General features: G+C 35.4%; 4 protein-coding genes and 1 non-coding gene across 9 annotated transcripts; 4 read left to right on the top strand and 1 right to left on the bottom strand.

Moving 5' to 3' along the window:
• Positions 1–179: 179 nt before the first annotated feature.
• On the bottom strand, positions 180–1,787 carry LOC133694800 (high mobility group B protein 3-like). Its single transcript, XM_062116496.1, has 8 exons — positions 1,627–1,787; positions 1,492–1,540; positions 1,212–1,331; positions 1,054–1,111; positions 896–940; positions 717–797; positions 541–630; positions 180–453 (listed from the first exon to the last, which is right to left on the bottom strand). The coding sequence occupies exons 2-8, from the start codon at positions 1,530–1,532 to the stop codon at positions 433–435; spliced, it is 456 nt and encodes a 151-aa protein (XP_061972480.1). The 5' UTR covers positions 1,533–1,540; positions 1,627–1,787; the 3' UTR covers positions 180–432.
• A 2,272-nt stretch (positions 1,788–4,059) lies between these two features.
• LOC133695458 (uncharacterized protein At2g29880-like) lies at positions 4,060–6,460 on the top strand. 5 transcript variants are annotated; one of them, XM_062117470.1, is made up of 5 exons: positions 4,060–4,162; positions 4,547–4,654; positions 4,733–4,792; positions 5,170–5,520; positions 5,617–6,460. In XM_062117470.1, exons 4-5 carry the CDS (start codon positions 5,179–5,181, stop codon positions 6,241–6,243), a joined length of 969 nt encoding a protein of 322 aa, XP_061973454.1. In that variant the 5' UTR covers positions 4,060–4,162; positions 4,547–4,654; positions 4,733–4,792; positions 5,170–5,178; the 3' UTR covers positions 6,244–6,460. The 5 variants fall into 5 exon arrangements, with proteins under 5 accessions (XP_061973454.1, XP_061973452.1, XP_061973455.1 ...); XM_062117468.1 differs by lacking the exon at positions 4,733–4,792; XM_062117471.1 differs by lacking the exons at positions 4,547–4,654; positions 4,733–4,792 and having other exon boundaries at positions 4,077–4,162.
• Positions 4,628–4,690, top strand: LOC133695502 (small nucleolar RNA snoR101). Its single transcript, XR_009842455.1, has one exon. It is a non-coding gene; the product is annotated as a small nucleolar RNA snoR101 (small nucleolar RNA).
• A 3,621-nt stretch (positions 6,461–10,081) lies between the features above and the next one.
• LOC133693785 (pentatricopeptide repeat-containing protein At2g01860) lies at positions 10,082–13,440 on the top strand. The gene is made up of 2 exons (XM_062115107.1): positions 10,082–11,884; positions 13,053–13,440. The coding sequence occupies exons 1-2, from the start codon at positions 10,410–10,412 to the stop codon at positions 13,108–13,110; spliced, it is 1,533 nt and encodes a 510-aa protein (XP_061971091.1). The 5' UTR covers positions 10,082–10,409; the 3' UTR covers positions 13,111–13,440.
• A 4,060-nt stretch (positions 13,441–17,500) lies between these two features.
• Positions 17,501–22,411, top strand: LOC133695207 (uncharacterized). Its single transcript, XM_062117092.1, has 9 exons — positions 17,501–18,078; positions 18,598–18,634; positions 18,759–18,837; positions 18,952–18,997; positions 19,081–19,179; positions 20,130–20,198; positions 20,280–20,628; positions 20,754–20,899; positions 21,213–22,411. The coding sequence occupies exons 1-9, from the start codon at positions 17,647–17,649 to the stop codon at positions 22,044–22,046; spliced, it is 2,091 nt and encodes a 696-aa protein (XP_061973076.1). The 5' UTR covers positions 17,501–17,646; the 3' UTR covers positions 22,047–22,411.
• Positions 22,412–24,136: the final 1,725 nt, after the last annotated feature.

Here is a 24,136-nt window from a genome sequence, read left to right on the forward strand (position 1 = left end):
ACATCCATGTAAACACAGAATTTAGTGCAACCTCTACCTGATACATGCATCAAACAGTTCAAAACCTAAAAGCCTGAAATACACTTCAGTAATTCTTATATAATTCTTTCTATAGAGAAGGGCACAAGGCATAAATGTAAATGAACAAATTAACCATCAAGCAGAGACACCATGTAATCTACAGAAGATAACACTTATCTAATTCATTAAACTTTGATTCAAGTACAGATAACAGGCATTCTCCCTTCTACGACTAATAACTTCTTTCCCTTGGAAGGAGGACAAAATAACAAAGGGAGCAGTACGCATATCCTTCCCTTTAAAAGATAACTGAAAGACAAAAAATTAACAACCAAAATAGCCAGTCATTAGCATCAAATGTCCAAACATTGTCACAACCTACATGACTAAGCTATTCTCCGGCTCCATAACCTACTCGTCGTCGTCATCTTCCTGCAAAGAAATTGCGAACAACCCCAAATTAGACCAACGCAAAATTATCAATAACACAAACACCAAACAACATCAAGCAATACTAACCTCCCCACTTCCCTCTTCATCATCTTCATCGTCATCATTGACCTCTGACATTGACTTCTCAGACTCCTCTTCTTCCTTGGGCCCTTCAGCCTAATATTCATGCAGAAAACAATATCAATTTCAACAACTAAGATGATCGCAATCTGACAAATAAACAACCAGGTCAGCACTGTTACCTGCTCCTTGTTGTAAGCTTTCATCTTCTTCTCATATTCAACCTTCCTCTTGTCCGCTTTGGCAACAAAGGGTGCTTTCTCCTATATTCGGTCAATTATGATCAAGTCAAAAAAAGCATACTAATATTATTAATTACAAAATAAACCCCTAATATTAAATTAAATAATAAATCACTTACAGCCTCTGACAGTGACTTCCATTTATCTCCCCCAGCTTTTCCAACCTGATCATTAATTCATCACAGTAAAGTCAACAAACAATAAATCACAAATTGAAAATTCAACTTGATAGCCAAATATATAGGAGTAATTAAACTAGCAATAACTAAATGCTCACAGCTGCAACGGATTTGTTTTTAGGGTGTTCCCTCTTGTACTGCTCTCTGAACTCCTCCCTACAGTCAATAATAAATATTTCATTTAAAAAACTAACAGTTTATTTTCCATTTGGCTAAAATGATCACAAAGAAGAAGAATATAGAGTAAGAAAAGTACATGAAGACGAAGAATGCACTGGCAGGCCTCTTGGGCTTGTTTGGATCCTTAGCTGCCTTTCCTGATTTCCGGGCTGCAGCTCCTCCTCCTCCTTTGGTTGGTTTCTTGGTCACAGAGAGCCTGATAAACCACATCACAAAACGACAGGAGTTTAATCACAAAACGACAGCAAAAAACTTGAAAACCCATTTTTCTAGATCTTAGATCTACGAGACCGCAGAACACGTTTCGCACGTGACAAATAATGAAATTGATAGGAAACAGGATTAGAGAAACTTACTTGGCGCTCTTAGTATCTGACTTTGATCTACCTCCTTTCATTGCGAATCCTGCAGTTTTAACACCAGATCAGCTCAAAACACGGTTTAAATCAACGAGAACCGGTAAAAATCGGATCAAAACCGGCAAGACTTACCGGTAGGTGAGCTGAGATGGGGTTTGAAAGAGAGAGAAAGAGGAGGTGAGAAGGGGGGAGGATATTTTTACGTGTGAGAATGTGAAGAGAGTTGAGGGAGGAGCGGAGATATTAAGTGTAGTGAAGGAAATTGAAATTCAATTGCGGATGAAATGAAAATGGGAGAGGTGGAATGGGGTTTGGGCGGGATTTGGAAATTGCATGACACGTCATCGATCTTTGTGCTCTTGATCTATTGGCTGCGTGGGTGTTAAGCTTTCGACGGCTTACCCTTTGATTATTGCTATTCCTCTTTGTGCTTCTCTTTGTGCTTCTTTGCTCTCACATAAGCAGTGATATGTGATAATCTAAGGTTGGTTGGATTCCAGAGATGTAAGGCCCAGATTTTATCAACGGAATGGGCTATGCGGCTCCAGGCGTTTAGTTGATAACTATTGCCATAGCTAGAACTGGCCCAGCAAACTCGGGTCATCTCTAGAACCCGAGTTGGCTTGGTTCAGGGATTTGTGGTGCCTATATTTCATATCAATTAAAAATATCTGATTAATTAATATACACATCCGTTTAACATAAATTTTATTTAAAAATCTCTCTTGAAACTTTAGTTAATAAGAATTTAAAATTTATATTTTTAAAAAAATTTATTTTTTATTGTAAAAGTTATCGGAATATCAACAACACTCACTGTTTTTTTTTGGTGTTTTAATATTATTTTAATACACTAATATTAAAATTAATGTTTAAAAAATAAAAAAATATTTTTTTAATATTTTTTTCATAAAAGTAACCACATTTTAAAAGAGGATCTAATCTCTACAGAGAAGATAGGTTACTTTTATACGATAGCACACAAGGACGTGTGAGTAGATAAAAGAATTATTATCTCTTTGTTTTTTTTATTTTTCTTGTCTTGATAGAAAATGTGTCACCTAATTAAGTAATGTTAGTGACGAATAGTGACGGGGGATCATGTTATCATTGCTAAAATGCACATGGTCCACCCTTTTTTTTTTTCAAACGAGGAAATAAATATTTTTATTAAATAGTATTAAATTAATTCATGATAATAACATCTTGTCATCCACGCTAAATAATTGGTGTGTAATGATTTAACACGATTATCGATCGCAGGTAACCCAGTTTATTGATCACGATTTGCTTTCACAGGCGAGAAACGAGGGTGCATGTCCCTCGGATTCTCGAGTGAAGTATTTACTAGTCGGGTTTGTTTTGTATTTTAAAAATATTTTTTATTTTTTTAATTAATATTTTTAAATTATTTTAATATGTTGATATTAAAAATAATTTTTAAAAAATAAAAAAAAACATGATTTTGATATATTTCTGAGTAAAAAATATTTTGAAAAGTAATCGCAATCATGCTCTCAAACACACTCGTGTATGTTTGATTTAGAGGTGGAGGTTAAGTTTTGAACGTAAGACCTACTAAAAAAGCTAAAAAAACAAGAAAAATTAACTTTTATAATTAAATTTTATGCATAATTAGATTATATCCAACCACAATCTCAACCACGAAAACTAAAACAAAACACTCAAATCCTAGCATTCTGGTAAGATTTGTTTAGGAGTAGCGTTTCTGTTGTTAACAGTGATTTTAGCATGAAAAAACATTAAATTTATTTAATGTATTTTTAAATAAAAAATTAATTTAAAAATATTTTATGCCACTGTCTCGAATACACCCTTAATTTAACCTGCACGTGATATCTGCACATTTGTCTAAATAAATGTGGTAGCGTGGAGGACTGGCTTGGTAGGCAAGGAAAATTTAATCGGCATGCCCGCGACATTCATATCGTGACGTCTACCATACACTCGGTACGTAGAGGAATAGCATAGCTTGACACGGAAGGAAAAATACATTAAAAAAGAAATGAAAAGAGTTTACCCACACTTCCAAGCAACTCGCGATGCAACCGTTACAGAGTAATATAAAAATATCTTAATAGCTTTATTTAGTTTTTTATTACGGTACCATTATTTTTACTATTTAAAATTAATTAATAGTTTAAAATAATATATGTTTTTCTGTCTCGGCTAATTATTTTACAACGGTAATAACAGGACACGTATAATATTAAGTAGACCGTTGAATTTTTAAGTTTGAAACTTAAAACCAATAGTAGATCAATTTTCATTCATTTAAATGTATTAAATAAATACGAGAAATGTGTTATCAAGATCATTGTAAAAAAATGTAGACTTGACTTGTATGAAAATAGAATAACTTGTAAAACAAATTGTTTGAAAGTTGATAACCGAGTTGATTTTTTTAATATTTTTTAAAAAAATATAAAAAAATAACATTTGTGTCTGGGCCTGGTTTCGCTAAGGAGGACCCAAGAGCTATGATGATGGGCCAATAGAGAGCCAGAGCCAAGCCTTACGAGTCTGCCGCTCCACTCTCTAGTTTCTGTCCAAACCTCTCTTAAAAACCTAACCACAACATGTCCCTCAATCCCTTGGCTGCGAGGGAGCCAGCCTCCTCGTCACATATATAATTTTTCACTCGCAGGTATTAATTCTATGTTTTTGTTTTTCAATCTCTTATTTCTGACCGCCGCCGCCTCCTGTTAGGGTTTCTTGAGGACCGTTAGCTTGAAAGGCCAACACCCTACCACCAAATCACTCTTAGACTAGATATTTTCCGGTTTTAATACATTTCTTGGTGTTTTAGAAACGCATTCAGCATGAAAGAAGATGGGAATTTTTATTTTTTTTCATTGATTCAATCTTTTTTTTTTCAACACTCTGGTGGGAATTTTGTTTACTAAGAAAAAAAAGCAAATAAATGTGAAATGTGAAATGTGGATGCAGTGGCTCCGCGTGTGGAGTTTTTTTTTTACTGTTGGGATTTCTCTAGAAAGAATGATCTTGCAGCTATCTATTTTTCTTTCAGGGGTCAATGCTTTTGAAAGAATTTGGTTTGTTTTTGGGAAAAAAAGAAAGCTGATTTTAAACCTAAGACAGGGCAAATGATGTCTTACACTTGATCTCTGAACTTCAGGTAAGTTCACTTGTTGACAAGCTCTTTACTGATGCCCATGTTCTTGTCCTTTATTCTGGTCCTTTATCTCTTTCGAAGGTGCAAGGCTACTGTAATTGCTCCAAGAAAAGGCCAAAAAATGAAGAAGTAGGCTGAAAGGTTACTTTGTTAATCTGTTGTGATGTTTTGAGTTTGAACAGATAAGTTTTAAACTTGTGTATTTTGGTTTGATAAAACAACTGCTGTAAACTAAAGAACGAGCTTGGAGAATTTTTTTGATTTTGTTCTTCTTAGACTGCTATCTTGCAACTACAGGTCTTTGGTATGGAATTATTTTAAATTTTTTATTGTCACTGAATGATTTGTTAAAGAACATGATAATTTTGAAATCAATATAGAAATTCTTTGCAAAGGTTCATATCTATGTTTTTTTTTTTGGTTATTGATGGTAGGTCTCTGTGCTTGGAGTTGAATGTGAATTTGCTTGCCTGCCTGCTTGCCGTTTCTGTTTATATGATGCCTTTGTCCATTTTCAGGCAAGAGAAATGGGTAATAAATCAAAGAAGAATTATGTGGCCAGGCGGGATGTGTTTAAATGGACAGAACGTATGGATGATGCCTTCATTAATGCCCTTATCCGTCAACAAAGGCTGGGAAACAGGGTTGATAGAGTTTTCACAACTGCAGCCTATGATAATATGGTGAGGGAATTGCGTGAAAACATCGGCATGCCATTTGAAAAAGATCACTTGAAGAATCGTTTGAAGACCCTTAAAAATAATTTCAAGGAGTGCTTTGATATTTTTAATGGTGCAAATGGTTTTGTCTGGAGCCCTGAAAATAAAATGTGGGTTGCGAAGCCTGAAACATGGAAAGCCTTTGTAAAGGTCTGTTTACATTTTCTATCCTGTCTTACATCTAACATTTAATCACACCATTACTTGTGGAATCGGTGCTTCAAGAATGCTTTATCCTTATATCAGGCAAAACCTAATGCAAAAAAATGGATGACTACACCAATTGCCCATTATGATGAGCTGTCACTGCTTTTTGCAAAAGATAGAACCAAGTCAAACGGTGCTAATACCTCGAGGGAGAAAGCAGAGCAATGGGTTGGCTCTGGAAGTCCCTACTTGCTTGATGGTTTCAACTTGCCAAACGAAGTTACACTTAACCTTGAGGACTCAAACGAGATGAATGATGGTACAAGTCAGCTAGCAACTCCTGTTGAAGCAAATTCCCAGGCAGATTCTCAAGGATGTTCTCATTCTGCAACATCATTGAAAGGCAAAAAGCGCAAGGCTTCAAGTGTTGATGCAGTTGAGAGAGAGCTCAGAGGCATAAAGGATGCAATTAAGGAAGTTGCACGGGCAATTAGGGAGGGAAATCTCATTGCCGAGAGAGGACGCCCCCGTGTTTACTCCGAGCAAGAAGTTTTCTCAGAATTGGTGAAGATAGGAGTTGAAACACATCTACGGTACAAGGCCTACACTTTCCTTGTTGCAAATTCTGGGAGGGTAAGGGCTTTCTTTGGTTGCCCGCCTGGGGAGCGCAGGGAATTTTTGCTGCACATGATGTATAGTCCTGATGACTCTTCAACTCTTGATTGATAAGTTTGTGTTCCAATTGAACTGTTAATAACTGCATTGTTCTTGGGAGAGAGTTTTTCAACGTAAGTAACTCTGTCCAAGAGTTTCCTCTTTTTTTTTCCTCTGTAGATTTGGTTGGGGAATAGGACAGGTATTGTAACCCAAGCTTGTATATACATGATGGCTGATCATTGTAGCATTCAGGTGATTGTTATGGAGAATAAATTAAATTTGACTACATGGAAGAAAAACCTGAGCTTCCACTGAAGTGCCATTGGTTCCCATTGCTTACCCGTCATATCGATTGTTAATGTACCAAGTTCTCCACAGCTCTGTATTTTGTTGCCCCATCCCCATGACAACAATAAAATGGTAAACTAGTAAATTCGCTGTTTGGATTCTTTAAAGAAAAAAAAAATGTGAGCAGTATAGAGATTTTTTTTTTGACAATATTATCACATGTCATCGAGTGATTCGATCTTGAATTTTTATAATTTGTTTTTATGTCAGACTCATGTTTTCAGTTAAATTGTATCAGAACTGGTTAAAGTAAATTAATCAATTTAATTAGTCAAAAAAATAACCTGAAAGATTAGTAAAAACATGATAATTTTTTAAAATATTTTAAAATGATAATTTTTTAAAATATTAAGACTATACCCAATTGGATTGACCTCGGCCACCTTACAACCTAGATCATAAACTCCAATGAGTTTAATAACTTTGTTATTTTTATAAATTATTTTTTATATTTAATTTTATAATAAAAATAAATGCTTGCAAAATTGAGTATCAATCATAAAAAAGAAGTTCATTTGACATCGTGATAACCCTATAAAAAATAAACTATGAATCTCATTTTTAAACCAATCTAAAATTAAAGAACAATGAAACAAATAAAAAAAATTAAAGGGCCAAAACCTAAAAACAAAACATATCAGGTTTGATGAATAAAATCGCCAAACTCGTAAATCGGGTAACCCGGGTCAACACATCAAACCCGCAAACTAGGTGATGGACTCCATTGGGATTAACAATTTTCTTAACACATGATAACAAAAATATATGACCACAAAATCGAGCGTCAAATCAATATTGAGAGTTTTTTTTTAAGATTATGATAACCTCGTAAAAACTGAAACGAGACAAATTATGAAACTCAATTCTTAATCGGCCCAACATTGAAGGATAATATTGAAAAAATAGATTTAAAAATAAAAAAGAAAAAAAGATAAGAAAAGTTGAACTCATAAAACCCACGAACAAACCCATGAACTTTCTAAAATTTAATAAAATATTTTTCTTCCAAAACTATTTTTTTTAGCTATATGATAAAAAGAAAAATAAACAATCATATAATCGACTTCTGCTATGAAAAAAAAGTAACACGCTAAATCTACTAACCGAGGCAACCACGGTTACCTTCTCAATCTCGCAAACCGAGCCATTAACTTCACAAAGTTTGATAACCTGGTTTTTTAAGATTATTTTTGTTTAATTGGACTTTTTAAAAAAAAGATCATATTGCGTTGCTAAGAATTTTTTTATACCAACCTGATATGAAAGTATTTTTGTAATACAACGATAAACATATGAAAGGTAAAGTAAAATAAATTATCAACTCTAAATCTCAATAAACACATAATATAAAGACCGAGTAAAAAAAAATCAAAAACCAAAGAAAAAAGGGGTCAAAATGCAAAAATAATAATAATTGTGGATTACTATGGATATGGGGAAACAGTGTTTCCCCGCAACTTTGAGCTTTATAATAGTACATTATCGCGGGCTCCACTGCAGGGGGGACTACTTTTGTAAAAACTTTTAAAAAGTATTAAGAGTATGAAGATTTTTTTAACAATATCAATAAATTTAATCAAGCAATTCGATTTTAAAATCCCCTAACATGGTTCCTTGTCTGACTTAAGTTTCCAATTAAACTGGGCGGAAGCTAATCCAAAGTGAATCAATTAATTTAACAGGTTCAAAAACAACTTGAATGATTGGTAAAAATATGATATAGCTTTTAAAAAAACTTTAAAACAATAATTTTTTAATTATTGAGACGATGCTAGATTGGATCAACTTAAGTCACTTTGTGATTTGAGTCATGGACTTCAATGGATTTAATAACTTTGCAGCTTTTGTTAATTATTTCTATTTAATTTTATGATAAAAATATATGTTTGCAAAACTGAGCATCAACCCTAAAAAATACGTTTGTTTGAGATCGTGATAGTCTTGTAAGAAGTAGACAAAAATAAATCATGAATTCCATTTCTCATCCAATCAAATATTAAAGAAAAGTGAAATAAAAAAAAATAAAAAATCAAAGGACCAAAAACTAAAAAAAAAATTAATATCAGATTTCACGAGTAAAACCGCCAACCCCGTGAATGAGATAACACGGGTCAACACGTCAAACCCGCAAATTGGATAATGGACTCTATTGGGATTAATAACTTGTTTTTTCCCCTAAACTATTGTTTATTTAACTATACGATAACAAAAATAAACGATTGCAAAATCAAGTGTCAAATTATATAAAAACAAAATAAAATAAATTATGAAAATCAATTATTAACCAGCCTAATATCAAAGGATGAAATAATTTTTTTTTAAAAAATAAAAGTTAAATTTGCCAAACCTATGAAGAGGCCTATGAACTTTATAGAATTTAATAACTTGTTTTTTTTTTCAAAACTATTTTTTAATTATAAAATAATAAAAAATAGATGATCACACAATTAGGTTCAATCATAAAAAATAATATCCTAGCAAACCCGTGAACCGAAACAATTTGAGTTACTTCGCCAAACTCACAAACTAGGTCATTAACTTCACAAAAATTAATAACATAGTTTTTTTAAAAAGTATTTTTTTATTTAACTAAACTTTTTTTAAAAATAGACCATACATGTAATGTTGAGATATTTTTCTGATATCAACACAATACTAAGATATTTTTTTTATATCATAATAACCATATAAAAATCAAATTAAAATAAATTATCAACTCAAAATCTAATAAAAACATGTACTATAAAGATTAAATTGAAAAAAACCAATAAATATAAAAACAAATACCATGTTTTAGTCGTACCTTTTAACTTTATTCTTAACATAGCAGAACCAACATCTATGGCTGCCTCTATGGATTTAATTTTGGCTGTTTTGGTTAGTGTTTCTGTGATTGTTCATAGAGATTTAAAATAAAAATGTTATTGGAATAGTTTTAAAATGAAAAGGACGCGGGGCATGATTTTTATATTCTCATCGAGATAAATGCCTTTAAGATAAAAGGCTGGATACAGGGTGTGTTAAAAGAATATATATGTAATTTCGAGGGGTGTAGTCAGATATGACTAAAAAAACTAAAAAATCAATTAAATAAAAAATAAATAAATAAAAAAACTGAATCATAAAATAAAATCGATTAAAATTTTAAAAAAATAACCAATTCAGTTTTATAAACTTAAAACTAAAAAAACCCGAACCGAATTCAAACCGAACTAAACCAGTTTTAGTTTGTTTTTTAAAAAATTTAATTTGGTTATTTTTTTGATAAAAACCAAACTGAACCGAAAATAATCACCTTTAAGTATAACTCAACTTATTAGGTTTTAAATTTGTTTAATAAAAATTACTAGTTTAAATTTTATAAATTTAAGGACTATCAAAAATTTATATAATCATTAATTTTATATCTAATAAAATTAATTAAAATACATTCATTTCAATTCAATTCAAGGCTAATGGAAAAATAGAATGACGCTTGGAAACACTAACGTTAATAAAAAACAGAAAAACGTCTCATGTTTTTTCAACCAACAATGACGTGTACTTGATAAGGGAATGACATGTCATTCGTGGATTATAAACTTGCCCGCTTCGTTTTCTGAAGGAAAAATACCCGTCACTGTAACTGTTTTTCGCACCAAATTCAAAGAGAAAACAGAGGGAGAGATCAGAAAACACGGTGCAAAAGAAAAATCCACAGAGGAAGAAAGTCTCCCATAAACCGAATGGTCGATGGAAGCTCATAATCTCTTGCTTTCCATTTCATGAAGCAACCTTCGATTGCTGAGCGGCGGGCCTTAGTAAGCAGGTGGTCTGCCAAGTGTTCGAAGAAATTCCTGAGAGCAACTGGGACACATTTATCACTTTTAAATGTTTCTTGAAATCTAATGTCCAAGGCAATGGACTGGAAGTTGACATCTATCAGTTTACACCCTATACTGCCAACGGCAAGTAATGTCTTAAAGAGCAGTAGCATGATTTTTATGGCACATTCCAGTACAAGAATCTGCTACAGAAAGATACCTAAAAACATTCGTTATCCGCGACGCTCCAAGCTTCCTCCTGATTTTGGGGTGAATTTGTTCTTGAAGAAGCCTCAAACAGATTCAGTTCAAGATCACATTGATGACTTGACTGAAGAGGAGGAGGAGGAAATTGAAGTAAATAATGGCGAGATAGTTTGGGAATCAGAAGAGATTGAAGCAATATCATCTCTTTTTCGGGGGAGAATCCCTCAAAAACCTGGGAAACTAGGTAGAGAAAGACCTCTCCCTCTTCCTGTTCCTTACAAGTTAAGACCTTTAGGACTTCCTGCACCGAAGAAACATGTTAATAAACAGGTTTCCTTGAGTCGGGCATCTATATGCAGTCAAATTTATAAGAACCCAAGTTTTCTTATCGGTTTAGCCAAGGAGATTAAACGCCTTAGCCCAGATCAAGATGTGTCTGTAGTTCTTGATAATTGCTCTCGTTACCTGCACAAGGGGTCATTATCCTTAACAATTCGAGAGTTGGGTCATCTGGGTCTTCCTGAGAGAGCTCTGCAGACATTCTGCTGGGTTCAGAAGCAGCCTCGGCTTTTCCCTGATGATCGTGTTTTGGCTTCCACAGTTGAGGTTTTGGCAAGGAATCATGACTTGAAAGTGCCATTCAACTTGGAGAAGTTTACTAATTTGGCCAGCAGGCGAGTGATTGAAGCAATGGTTAAAGGGTTGATTAGAGGTGGTAGCTTAAAGCTTGCCTGGAAGCTTATTTCAGTTGCCAAAGATGGTAAACGAATGTTAGACCCTAGTGTGTATGCAAAGATTATACTGGAGCTGGGGAAGAACCCCGATAAACATGTGCTTGCAGAAGCCTTATTAGATGAACTTGCGGAAAGAGAAGATTTGAATTTAAGCCAGCAGGATTGTACTGCTGTAATGAAAGTTTGCATTAAGCTTGGGAAATTTGAAGCTGTGGAAAGCCTGTTTAACTGGTTTAGACAATCTGGGCATGAGCCAAGCGTAGTTATGTACACTACTCTTATTCACAGTCGTTACTCAGAGAGTAAATATAGGGAGGCGTTGGCTGTAGTTTGGGAAATGGAGGGTTCAGATTGTCTCTTTGATCTCACGGCTTATCGTGTGGTTATAAAGCTTTTTGTTGCCTTGAATGATCTGCCGAGGGCTGTAAGATATTTTTCGAAACTCAAGGAAGCAGGCCTCTCTCCGACATATGACATATACAGGAACTTGATTACACTTTATATGGTTTCTGGACGGCTGGCAAAGTGCAAGGAGGTGTGGAAGGAGGCGGAAATGGCAGGATTCAAGTTCAGCAAGGAAATGGCAGCAGGGTTGTTGCAACTCAAAAGAGAAATGAGGTTAGTTGAAACAAACACAGAGGAAACACAGACATTACCATTTTAGTGCAAGAATAAAGGAATTACTTGACAGTTAATAATTTCTGATGGTCAACTTATGAGATTTGAAACAACTCCACTGTAATTTATTGAGCACTTGAAATGAGTTTTTCAACTTTTATCATTTAATTATTCATGCATAGCGGTATGCCCATTTGAACAATATTACGTGAACGCGTTGCACATGTTAGTTTGAACTTTTCTTGATGCCTGGGACATCAAATGACAAACTCTCACTTAGACTAGCTGTTAATTCTAGTTTATGGAGGTTATTTTGGCAGCTTCTCGGACCCTTCATCTACTAGTATTGCATTGTTCTTGAAAAAAAATCGATCTTTGTGTTTTGCCCATATTCCACATATAGAATTGCGTAACTGATATAAATGATTATGATAAACCATCTGACCTGCCAACCCACATTTACAGAATGCATTAACCAAGCCGCACAAACACATGCAATTGATGAATGTGCCGCCTCTTATTTATATTCTCTTAATCAGTCCAACCATCTCCATCTCAAATCTAATTCAGCTTTTGAATGCGATAGTTCACGGTGCTTTCCTTCCAGACGTCCTTTTCAAGATAGATTTCATAAAAGCTTACTTCTCCACCTGCTCTTATGGTCAGTGCAGCAGTGCTCCTTGTGCCATAGCATCCCTGTTCGTTAGACAATAAGTATTAATTAATGATTATAAGGCGAAGGTTCTCATGGAATGATTAAGTGGTAAATCAAACATGTTAATTTTTACCAGTGGGGTGTCTATTTCAACAAATATGGAGCTTAGATTGAATTCCCAGTCAATAGAGCAGATACCCGGCAACCTGCTTTTGTCAGCCTTAACTTTGTCCCTCATTAGTTTTTCCAGAACCTCCTTCACAGGTATTTCACTTTCACCATATTTGCCAAGCAGATCCTTCAAATTGAGTCCAAGGCGCTGTACCTGCAGAGTAAAAAAAAAGGGACCAACTGAATATTTGTTACTGAATTTGCTGTCTCCTTTCTCATCCAAAATCACCTACTTCATAGATCTTCAATATGGCTAATTTGGCTTCTTTTTATTTTTATTTTATCCGCGTTGTTAGTTTTATTAATGTATTGAAGTGCAATGCATTCCTGACCTTGTGCCAGGGGGAGTCCAGCTTTGCATTTGAAAGCACATGAAGGCCAGGAGAAACCTCTTGAATGACAACAGGTTCACCTTTGGGCCTGTTGGAGAGATAGACCATGCTTTTGGATGAAATGTCAGCTAAGATCAGGTTGAACCCATTGTACTGATGGGCATCTTTCACCAGTCCCTCGGCGAATTCCTTCGGACTCTTTGTGCTCTGCAATGTTTTGGAAACGAAACAAGGGGGGTAAGTGACAAATTTAGAATCAATCCCTGTCAATTTTCCACAATCTTTTGCATTTTTCTACAATTATCCTTTCATGTGCATGTTCCTGCCCGGATCTTAGGCAATGTATCTTGTAAAATCAAACATAAAATATAAAGTCTGCAAGTATGCATAATTACTTATCTTTATACTTGCCAAAAGGTACCGTATGTGTTGTGGTCAGAAAGGCCCTGTGAAAATTATACCATAAATCTAATTTTACCACTCAAAACCTAAAGTGGCCTGGCCATGCAGCCACTTAAAGTACTGCAATCTCTTAACCTAAAAAAGTACTAGAGGGCCAAAGTCTAAAGAAAGAAGTGTAAATCTTAGGTAGAGCCAGCTTCCATTGATACTGCTATTAACTTGATGAAAACAAACTTGTGCTCAGTAAACTTCCACTAGAGCAATCCAACTGTAAATTCGATGTTTCCAATGTTGGAAACCACTCTACTGTGAAGATTATTCTTAACAATGAAATCTAGAGACAGGACAGTACAGCACTGAGTTTTTTGAGCTAATTCCTGGAAGACTAGCAAGTGTAATGGTCCAATAAATGGTTTGAGGATGAATAGGGTTACCTCCAAGAAAAGAACAGGGAGTTCCCCACGACTCTTTGCCTCTGGGAATGGATGGAGCTCTAGTACATTTGTAATGAAAGCCACTCTTCCTGTCCTCGAACAAGCCAGCCATGTTCCTCCTGCCACCGCATCTCTCCCTCCCAATATTTCACTACCATCCCACCATGCCACTGGCTCTGTCGGCCTTCATAAAATGCACGGACAGGAAAGAAAGAAACAACATCACAATCATCTCCATTAAACCACAGAAGAAAATATCAATAAAGCCAATAAAAGTGAGCTTGCCTGTTGTGATACTCATCTCTGTTCTGCAAGAGAAGCAGGGGATAGAGTGGATGAGCTTGCCATATAAAAGCTGCTATGCACATTATTCAATTCAATGGACTTGCAGTCAAGAAGTTGATGGAAGAAGAAGAAGAAGAAAGAACTTAGATACAAGGGGAACAAAAACAATGAGCACCAAATATCTATGTTCCGTGTTCTTGACACCTTCGACTATATATAAGCAAATATTGCGCAAGAAATAATAATAATAAAAAAGAGTCCAGATGATCCAGTGGGGTCCAAAATTCCTTTGTGATATGGATGAATGTAAAGAAAAGAAAAACCGAAGCAAAACCCTGTGTGTACGTGTAGCTATCCATATCCATGGTGGGCTATAAACCATTGGCGCCACCAACTGGAACTCATGGTGATTTTGTTGGGCATTTTCTCTACGTATCTAGCGGGTTTTTTGGATTAGAAGAAATGAAGATAATAATGATAAATAAAACATGTATCTCTGTCATCATTATGAAATATTATCTTAAGGATATATTTATTTAATGTAATTCGTTTTTGTCTCCTTGAAATATTAACCAAACGCGATGCAATTATCAACATTAAAAGCAGTGCATCCATTTAATTAGCTGCTCATTCAAGAAAGGGTGAGCAAGCTACGAGTAAACAACACCGACGATATATTTTCCAAATTAGGTCAACTTTTATTCATTAATGGAAGTTTTCCCAGAAAGGAAAGAGTGAAAGACAGACGAGCAACGATGTGATTTGTAAGATCGAAGCCTGAAATAGATTGAGTGGGAAAGGAAGACATATCTTATCATGAATACAAGAACGACGAGCACTGAGTTTTAATGGCTCTTCTTTTTTTTTTTTTTTAAGTTTATATTTTTAAATTGTTTGGTTTATTGATACCAAGAATATTTTTAAAAAAATAAAAAAAATATTATTTTAATATATTTTTAAGTAAAAAATATTTTAAAAAATAATCATTTTAGATTTCAAAACCTCTATTAGTTTATTATAAAACCACAAATTCCTTATTGCAATTATATTAAAAAAAAATTCTCATAAAAAACACCGTGGGCTCTCTCATTATCCATTTATTTTTCTTCTAATATTTTTCATTTCAGCCACCAATTTATTTTTTTTATTTTTATTGTATCCACTCTGTTAATTTTAGACTGAATAACCATGTTTATTATTGGAACAGTGCTGCATTTCTTTTCTATTAATAATTTTTATTTCAGTCACCAATCCTTTCTCTCTCAGTTTTATTATATCATCTACCCTGTTAATCCTAGATTGAGAAAGGCTATAACCATATTTATTATTAGCTGGACCAATCTATATATAAATTGAAACCTATATCCTCTTACTGTTTAATTGTGCTCCTCCCTTAAAATATATTTAAATAATATTTTTTTATTTTTTTAAAATTATTTTTAACACCAACACATTAAAATAATAAAAAATATAAAAACCAATTTAAAACAAAAAAAAAATCTTCTTAAAAATCACTCCACGAAAACAAATAAGATATTGAGTATCAGTCAAAAGAAATCAATTGCCCTAGCCATAGTTTTAAAATCCGGCGGGGTGACTCGGGGCTGGAACTAGGCCGGATTGATGAAAAAATAGGATAAGTCATGACCCGGTGTGACCCAGCCGACATGACAAGTTGACCCGGAAAAACCCGGTTGCAACTCGTTGACTTTTTTTTTACTAAACTGACGCCGTTTTGATTTTTTTAAAATAAAAATTGACGCAGCCGACCTGATGATCCAGTCAAAACCCGATATCCAAACCTTGAACCGGGCTAGGATTAAAAACTATGGCCCTAGCTGAAGATATAGATACAACAAGAAGCCGGCTCGGCTCAACTATTTTTGGAGGCCTGTAATTGCGCTTTGCGTCGGTGGAAACACCTCCCTAGGGCTATTCGCTGCTGTTTAATGTTTCCATGGTCGCGTCAGTTGTTTAGAGGTAGAGGTTGATGGAGATCTTCTAGGTGGATGGACTCTTTTTTTTTTTTTTGGGGGGGGGGGGGGGATGAAGTGATGAACTCTAATTTTTCTTTTTTTCCTCAAACGGGCACTGAGTTACAACACTTGGTTTTGACGTTGGGTACAGTGGTACACAAAACAACAACAACAACAACAACAACACGTATTTGAAGCAACATTCAATGCATAACCAGAGAGAAAAAGGCAGAGAGGCAAGAAACAAAAGGGTAATGAATTCAAGAACTGGCACCAGCTTGTGCGGGACTAGGAGGTGGCAATTAGACTGCCTCGCATGTGTTAAGGGCAAGGTGATACAGTATCTAGGCATGTACCATACTACGTGCCATTATTTTTCAGATCGGCCGGCCCTAAATCCTACTCTTGCATGATTGAGCCATGCAAGAAGGCCCCATCTCCCCCATTGAGCAATCACACTCTCACCTTAAGGTTCATGCTTAAAGTCAAGGACATGAGAAGGAAACTTCAACGTGGATGGAGAGCACTCTCCACTTCCTTCTTTGTTTCTAAATGACAGTAGTAAGAGTTATTAAAACCTGTTCAAAGGTTTTGTTCGTGGGTAAATAAAAAAATGATATTGTTTCATCCTTTTTCTCTTAAATCAAGCTGGGGTTAATTTAATCATTGTTTGACTTGCCGGGTTAATCAGATTAATTCTCACTTGATTTTATTTAAAATTTATACTTTATTTTCTCATTTTTTCTATGGATTCAAAGCGAAACACCCTAGTAGGGACCTTAAGGGTGTATTTGAAATTATATTAGCGGTGACGGTTCAAAATGTTTTTTATTTAAAAATATATTAAAATAATTTTTTTTATTTTTTTAAATTATTTTTCATATCAGCTCATGAAAACATGCTCATCAAAACACGATCTAAAATAAATTTTAAAATTTAACTTCCGAGACCCACCTTACATCTTAAACTTAGACAATCCCTTTATAAACGAGATCAACCACTTTAAGCAGATGGAATCTCCATTTTGTAGGTCACACGAAAAGAATTGAGCATGGTCTGTCTCTTCAAGGAAACTCCAACGTCCAGTCGTTTAAGATAAGGGCCAGGGAAGTCAATGTGATGGTTGCTAAGGTAGTTTGAACCTTCTAAAGCCCAGTCGGCCAGGTCCACGACTCGAAGCTCATGCCACGGCCCAAATTACCTGTTTATTTTATCCTGTCAAATTGCCGTCCAGTAATGTTCTCAAACCGTTACTTGGAAAGGAGACCGCGGCAATTAAGCAATGTCTTAAAGGCATATTTATAAGACGTGAAGGAGTGCACCCGTCAGTTGAGAGGTTAAAATCCATTTTAACCACGCGTCTCTCGCACCCCACATCACGTGACCATTTTTCTCCCGCGGTCCGTACGTTTCACAATTGCCAACCATCCCACACGCTAAAAAATAAAATACTTCTAGCACTCAGAAAAAAAAAAAAACCGCCTGAGAGAAAGAGAGGAGGAGAGGAATGGGGGAGATCGCAGACATGCCAGACACAACAATGAAGAAGAAGAAGAAAGGAAGACCTTCTCTTTTAGAGCTTAAAAAACGCTCTCTCAAGCAGCAACAGCAACAACAAGAAAGCCCTAATTACCTTGAAAACCCTAATTCTCTCAATTCCAATCCCGTCCTTCCTAACCGTCGATCCTCTCGCCGGAGCTCTAATTCTTATGCACCTGAATGGATTGATGGAGACGACGACGAAGAAGACGACGAAGACGATGAGCGTAAAGAGAAGAAGCACAAGCTCTTGCGAGGATTGAATTCTCAAAAAAATAACAACCAGAATTCCAATACGTTGCCTCCTTCAAACTCTGATTCGAATGCTGGTGGCGGTAATCACGAGGAGGGAATTAGGAGGCGCAAGATCAGCGCCGTCCGTCTTGGATCTGATGATTTGGTGATTATCTAACCGCAAATTTTATTATTTTACTATTATTTTTTGTTTTTATTAGAAAATAAAACAGAACGATTTTTTTCAGTGTTTTTGAATGATACTTTTTTTTTTTATTTCGCGCGTTATTCGTTGTTTAAATGAGTTGGATCGGAGTGAGTTGTTGTGTTTGACCCGGTCAGGATTGTTTTCTTTTTTTTTTTCTGGTAATTTATTTCTACTTTGAAAATCTTGGTAGTGGTGGATTTCAAGTTTCTATATATTTTTTTAATATTTTCTTTATATGCTAAATTCGAATATTTACCATAAATATTTTATTCTTAGTTGTTTGTTGTATTTAATCTTGTGTCTGGTGCCCAACATTATAGAAGCATAGATCTTGTTGTGTATAAAGCTTAATTTTGTCTTTTCTCTAATAATTCTAAGCCTCTTTCTTTTTCTGTACTTTCTCTGCTTTTGCTGTAACTTTCCTCATTGTTTCTTCACTAATAATTTAAATCACTAATTTGTAATTTATTCTTGCAGGATGAAAAGGTTTTGAAAGGGACAGACACTCTTCATGGTATCAATTCTAACTCAAAATCTCATGAAAAGGGTTTTCTGGGAGGTCTTTAAAAAGTGTATGTTGGGAAATAATTAATTAAAACTGTGCCATATATTATATATATATGTTTGTGTGTGTACAGGGTCATCGGTGGAGCCTGGCCCCACTACACCTTTGCCAGACAAAAAGTTGTTGGTCTTCATTCTTGACAGACTTCAAAAGTGGGTGTTGTTTTTAGCTGCTTAGATTTTTACTTTTCTTTTTGTAGTCTTCTTCTTACGATTGAGTTAATCAGTGGCTTTCAATTGGGTTTTGATTGGTCTTATTGATTGCAGGAAGGACACTTATGGGGTTTTCTCTGAGCCAGTGGATCCAGAAGAGGTGCATTTATTATCACTTTGCAGTGTTGTGTTTGTTTGAAAGATAATTGAATATTGGTTAATACCAAATTGATTTTGGTACAGCTTCCTGATTACTTCGAGATCGTTGAGAATCCCATGGATTTTTCTACAGCGAGGAAAAAGTTAGATGAGGGAGCCTACACCAACTTGGAACAGTTTGAGGTTGGTTTGAGATTATTTTGCTTACTAACTTGGATTTGCAAGTCACCTTCTCTTAGTGGAGTTGCATCAATGACAAGTTGAGTCTATGTATTGGGGATAATCTCCTTCGCTGCTTCAACTTGTTACAATTATGTGGTTGTTTAGTGCTTTTGATATGTGTGGAACCTGATAAGAGATTTATTCTTAAAGCATAAGAAGATGTTTGAATAAGAAATGGATGTTGTAATTAAGATATGTTTGATACTAAAACATCCATTTTGCATTGGGTTGGAGTCTAACTGTATAACAGATAAGAAAGAATTCTACTCTGTAGAACAGTGTTTCCTTGTACCCCTTATCTGATGGTCAAAAGTTTCTATGCTGGTAGTTTGGTTAATTGCAGAAAGAGTTGTTACATTAACACCCAATCCCCATTTCTCTTTTTGGAAATTTAACAAATACCACCATAATGAACTTGTTGCTTGTTGCCACCTACAATGGCAAAAGTTATGATTTTCCCTTGAATAGCTCATGAAGATATTGAAACATTTCCTGTGATGTGTCCAGATTGTTGGTCTCTTTCTTTATAACATTCGAAGTCCACTTTGTTACTTTTGTATCGATTGCTTCCTTGCTAGCAATTACCAGGAGACAAAATAGATGTTAGATCATGGAGTAACTAAACCTTTGAAGTGAGGATCAGCAGTGACCTTGTGCAAAATGTGTGCAGGTAATGCAACTGACTGCATTTACAGAGAGTATTTTGATTCTGTCCGAGGTGGGGTTCTTGGAACTCCTGTGGACAAAATGAAACTGCACAAGGATGGATATCCAAAAAAAATGGCATATTTTGCTTACCTGCCAACTATCTATTTACCTTGAAATCAATTTCCTGTACTCTTGGTTTGCTTGTGGAAAAATGTATGTCATTCTTGCTGGCATTTGAAACTTTTGACATTTCTTTTGTGCAGAGAGATGTTCTTTTGATATGTTCAAATGCAATGCAATACAACTCCGCCGATACTATTTACTATCGACAGGTTTGGCTTCGTCTCAATTCTGTTACTATTCTATATAGTTTGGCTAGTGTTATTTCTGAAAACCGTCATTTTTTTATTTAGGCACGGGCCATGCAAGAGATTGCAAAGAAGGACTTCGAACATCTTAGGCAAGATAGTGATGATAGTGAACCACAACCCAAAGTTGTGAGGAGAGGGAGGCCACCTGGCACAGGCAAGCTGAAAAATGCACTTGAGAGGTCGCCTGTTGATCGTGTTGGTCCTGAAGCATCCTCGGATGCAACTCTCGCCACTGGAGGAGATAATAATAGCTTGTCCAATGGTTACAATCTCAGAAGAAGTTCTTCATACAAGTACCAGCCTGCTGATTCATTGGCCAGGGCCTCTCATGGGTCCCACTACAACGAAAATCATTCTACCTGGTTATCTGAATGGGAAAATGAATTTCCAGGTATGGGACTGCTTGACTCTGCTTCTTGCTTTTGTATTCTGTCTGCTTACCATTCTGAACCTTTTTTTTTTCTTCAATTGGCTATCTTTATCCAATAGCTATTGATGTATTTATTTGTCTTGCAGCTTCTGTTGTGAAGGCCGTGATAAAGTATGGGAAGAAACCGATTGTGCTAGACGAGAACAAGCGTGACACCTATAAGCATCCAGTGGACTCCCATGAGCCATCTGTCTTGATGACCTTTGATGGAGAATTAAAGCAACTCATGGCGGTAATGTCCGAATAAACTTTTAGAACTTTGTTTTGGTTTCCTAATGGAAAATTGATTTTCCATCTGTTGGTCTCCTGCAGTATGAGCCTTTTCACATCCTTTTGTTTAGGAGCGAGTACACCCCGCAGCATGTGGCCTTTGCCCATAATGTTTTTTCCTTTAACCATAAGTTGGGCATATGTTTATGATCCAATCAATTAATAGGCACTAGCCATATATCGGTCCCAGTTTTTTCCCCCACTTTTCAGTTTATAGGCAATATACGGTTTCATCTATTGGTTACCTTATTTCATTTTACTTTGATGTGCATTAGGTAGGTTTAAGCTCTGAGCATGGTTATGCAAGAAGTCTTGCTCGATTTGCTGCTGATCTCGGGCCTGTTGTCTGGAGAATCGCTTCAAAGAAAATTGAAGGTGTCTTGCCAACAGGAATTGAGTTTGGCCCTGGGTGGGTAGGAGAAAATAAAGCAATGGAGAAGCATAAGGTTTCAAACAGCCCCATATCTGATAACCATTTAAGCAGATTTCAACGTGCAACTTCCTTGAGTAGAGATGCGACATGGAGTAAAGAAGACATGCTAGAAACTGTTGGTGGATTAAATTCTAAAAATGAGTTAACTACACTGAACAGTGCTACTGGTGGGATGAAATCGTTGCCTACTGTCTCGATTCAGCAGAAACCGATGATTCATCCTGATATGAATGGTTTCAGTGGAGGATTTGGATATAATTCTTCATCTCAAATAGGGATGGCCCGGCCCGTGGCACCTACAGGAAAGTTCAGTTTGGAGAAGCTGCACCCTGCAGTGCCTTCCCAAATGTTTGGTGCGGTTCCACCTAGTAACAGCACCTTCATTTCAATGCCTGGGAACAATTTAAATTCGAATAAGGCTATGCTGTCAGAAACTTCAAGTGGATTATTGCAGTCTGGAATTTCTGCAGCTGTAGGGTCCAGCTCTGACTCTCATACATTGCGCAATGTGGGGTTTGGTGGGAAATCATCTTGGCAGGGATTTTTACCCTATCATCAACAAGGTACTGTTCCATTTCCACCAGACCTGAATGTTGGATTCATGGCACCTGGCTCACCTTCTTCCAGCGTGCCAATTGGTTCACCACGGCAGCCAGATTTAGTATTGCAGCTCTGAGGTTGAACGGATCCCTTACCTTCTAATCAAACATGTTGAGTAATGTAGGTATTAGTTTTGAACATTTTCCAGCAGAAAAGGAATAAGAAATTGATAGAGGCGAGTCATTTTTTAATGGAGGGTGGCTTGCAACTCATTACTGGAATGATTCATAACATCAAATTGCGTAGGGGAAGAATTTTGTACAGATTAATGTATCATTATTTTTAGGCTTAAACCACAGTTTTATACTAGTAGTATGGATCTCAATTGAATTCTTGATTTTTAGATATTTTCAGGATTCTCATTGGAAGTGATAGCACTGATATGTTATGTTTTAGTTAAGTTTTTTATTGTATGATGTATAGTAATGTTTATGCGTCTAATTGCTTGCCTCCTTTAAATTTTTCATACTTTCCATTTTAGTCCTTTACTTTTTAACCTTTTTCTTTTCCCGATCCAGCTTCTCAAAGTTGTACCGTACCCCCTTCTTGATCTATAGCTTATTTGTGTAAAAAAGCTTGCTATTACTTTCTCATTTGTAGCCGATTTCCGCATCAAATTCAGGCGCGCAACATTTGCAACTTGATAGCCAGTCCAAAAATCGAAGACCTGTGGATGATTTTTCATATCTTAGCCAAGGAAATGGAAGTTGTACTGAGACCTTGTTTGGTATTCAAGCAAGCTGTTTACTATCAGAATTGGACAAGCTGTGTAGAAGAGTTATATTCGCGTGCTCTGTTTTTTGCAAGTAAAAAACAAAGAAAAAAAAAGCAGAAGCAGAGGTTCAATCTCGAATTAGTCTCCCAAGTATGTAATGATTCTCACATGGTCCCTAAACTAAATAATCTCTCAATGAGCCCCCAGCATATCGGAATTCCTCAGTTGGGTCGTATCATCGAAGATCATCCAAAATTCTTAATGAAAAACAATTGCTGACTATTTTCTCCACCAGCCCTCAATTGAGTCTCTAAACTAAGACTTTTCTCAATTTCCCCCTCTCATCTTCCCTGTTCCCTTAAATTCAATAATGGAAAAACTTGAGTGAAGCTTAAATTTTAAGGAAAAAAACGAAAGAAAACCATAATCTTGCGAGGGCAGGGTGGAAGTAATTAATGGAGTCACGAGGCATGAGGTGTTCTTCAATGCCATTCATGGCAACCAAGTAAACTCTTTGAATCGAAAGATTCTTATACCTTGTGCCTTGTGGAACTGGCATGAGTATACTTGCAAATTGGGATTACATCAAACAACACACCGTGTCATGTTTATTTTTGTTTTTTAAATTAATATTTGTTTTTACTTTAAGTTACTTTTTTATATATTTTTATATTATTTTTCCAAATAAAAAAGATATTTAAAAAAAGACAATCACTAATTCGGAAGATTAATCTCTAGACCTCGTCATAATTTGTATATATTCCGGTGTGCATCGATTTTTGACTTCGTTCTCTAATGGAAACAAGACCAAACCTGACAAGTAATCACCATTAATGAATCAGTCAAATTCATGCTTTGGTGCCTAACTCAATTAATATTGTGTGGTTTTTGGTGCTATTTCTTTAATAGGGTTTTATTTTTAAATATGTTAAAATATTTTTTTTATTTTTAAAATCATCATATTAAAAATATCACCTTTATACCTCTTAAATAAAATATATTTTAAAAAAATACTCCAAAAATAAAAACCACCACACCTACCATACATATTAGAGGGCGGCTTTCATTACATTTGTGGGTTTTTCTTTCCCGTCGTTTTTTCAAATTCTTATGAATAAAAAACATACACTTGTTTGTTTTATATATATATATATATATATATTTGTCAGAAAAGGCCAAGCAATCACTTTCACAAGACAAGTATTCTAATTTCGTTTCTTCTTAAAACATAAAACAGCTGCCTTGATGAATATTGCTATTTCACTTGACACATCCAAATTAAAACCATATATAGCTGCCTGGTTCCTAATTAAAACAAGAGGGTTTTGTTCGGGCTGACCCAGCAGGCCGGGTCTGGGTTTTATAGCAGAGAACAAAGAAAGCAGCGCATAAAACAAATAGCAAAAAAACAAGGAGAGGCCAAGTGCATTAAAGATGAGACAAGATAACTC

This window comes from Populus nigra, chromosome 5, assembly GCF_951802175.1.
Source record: "Populus nigra chromosome 5, ddPopNigr1.1, whole genome shotgun sequence".
Taxonomy (NCBI): Eukaryota; Viridiplantae; Streptophyta; class Magnoliopsida; order Malpighiales; family Salicaceae; genus Populus; species Populus nigra.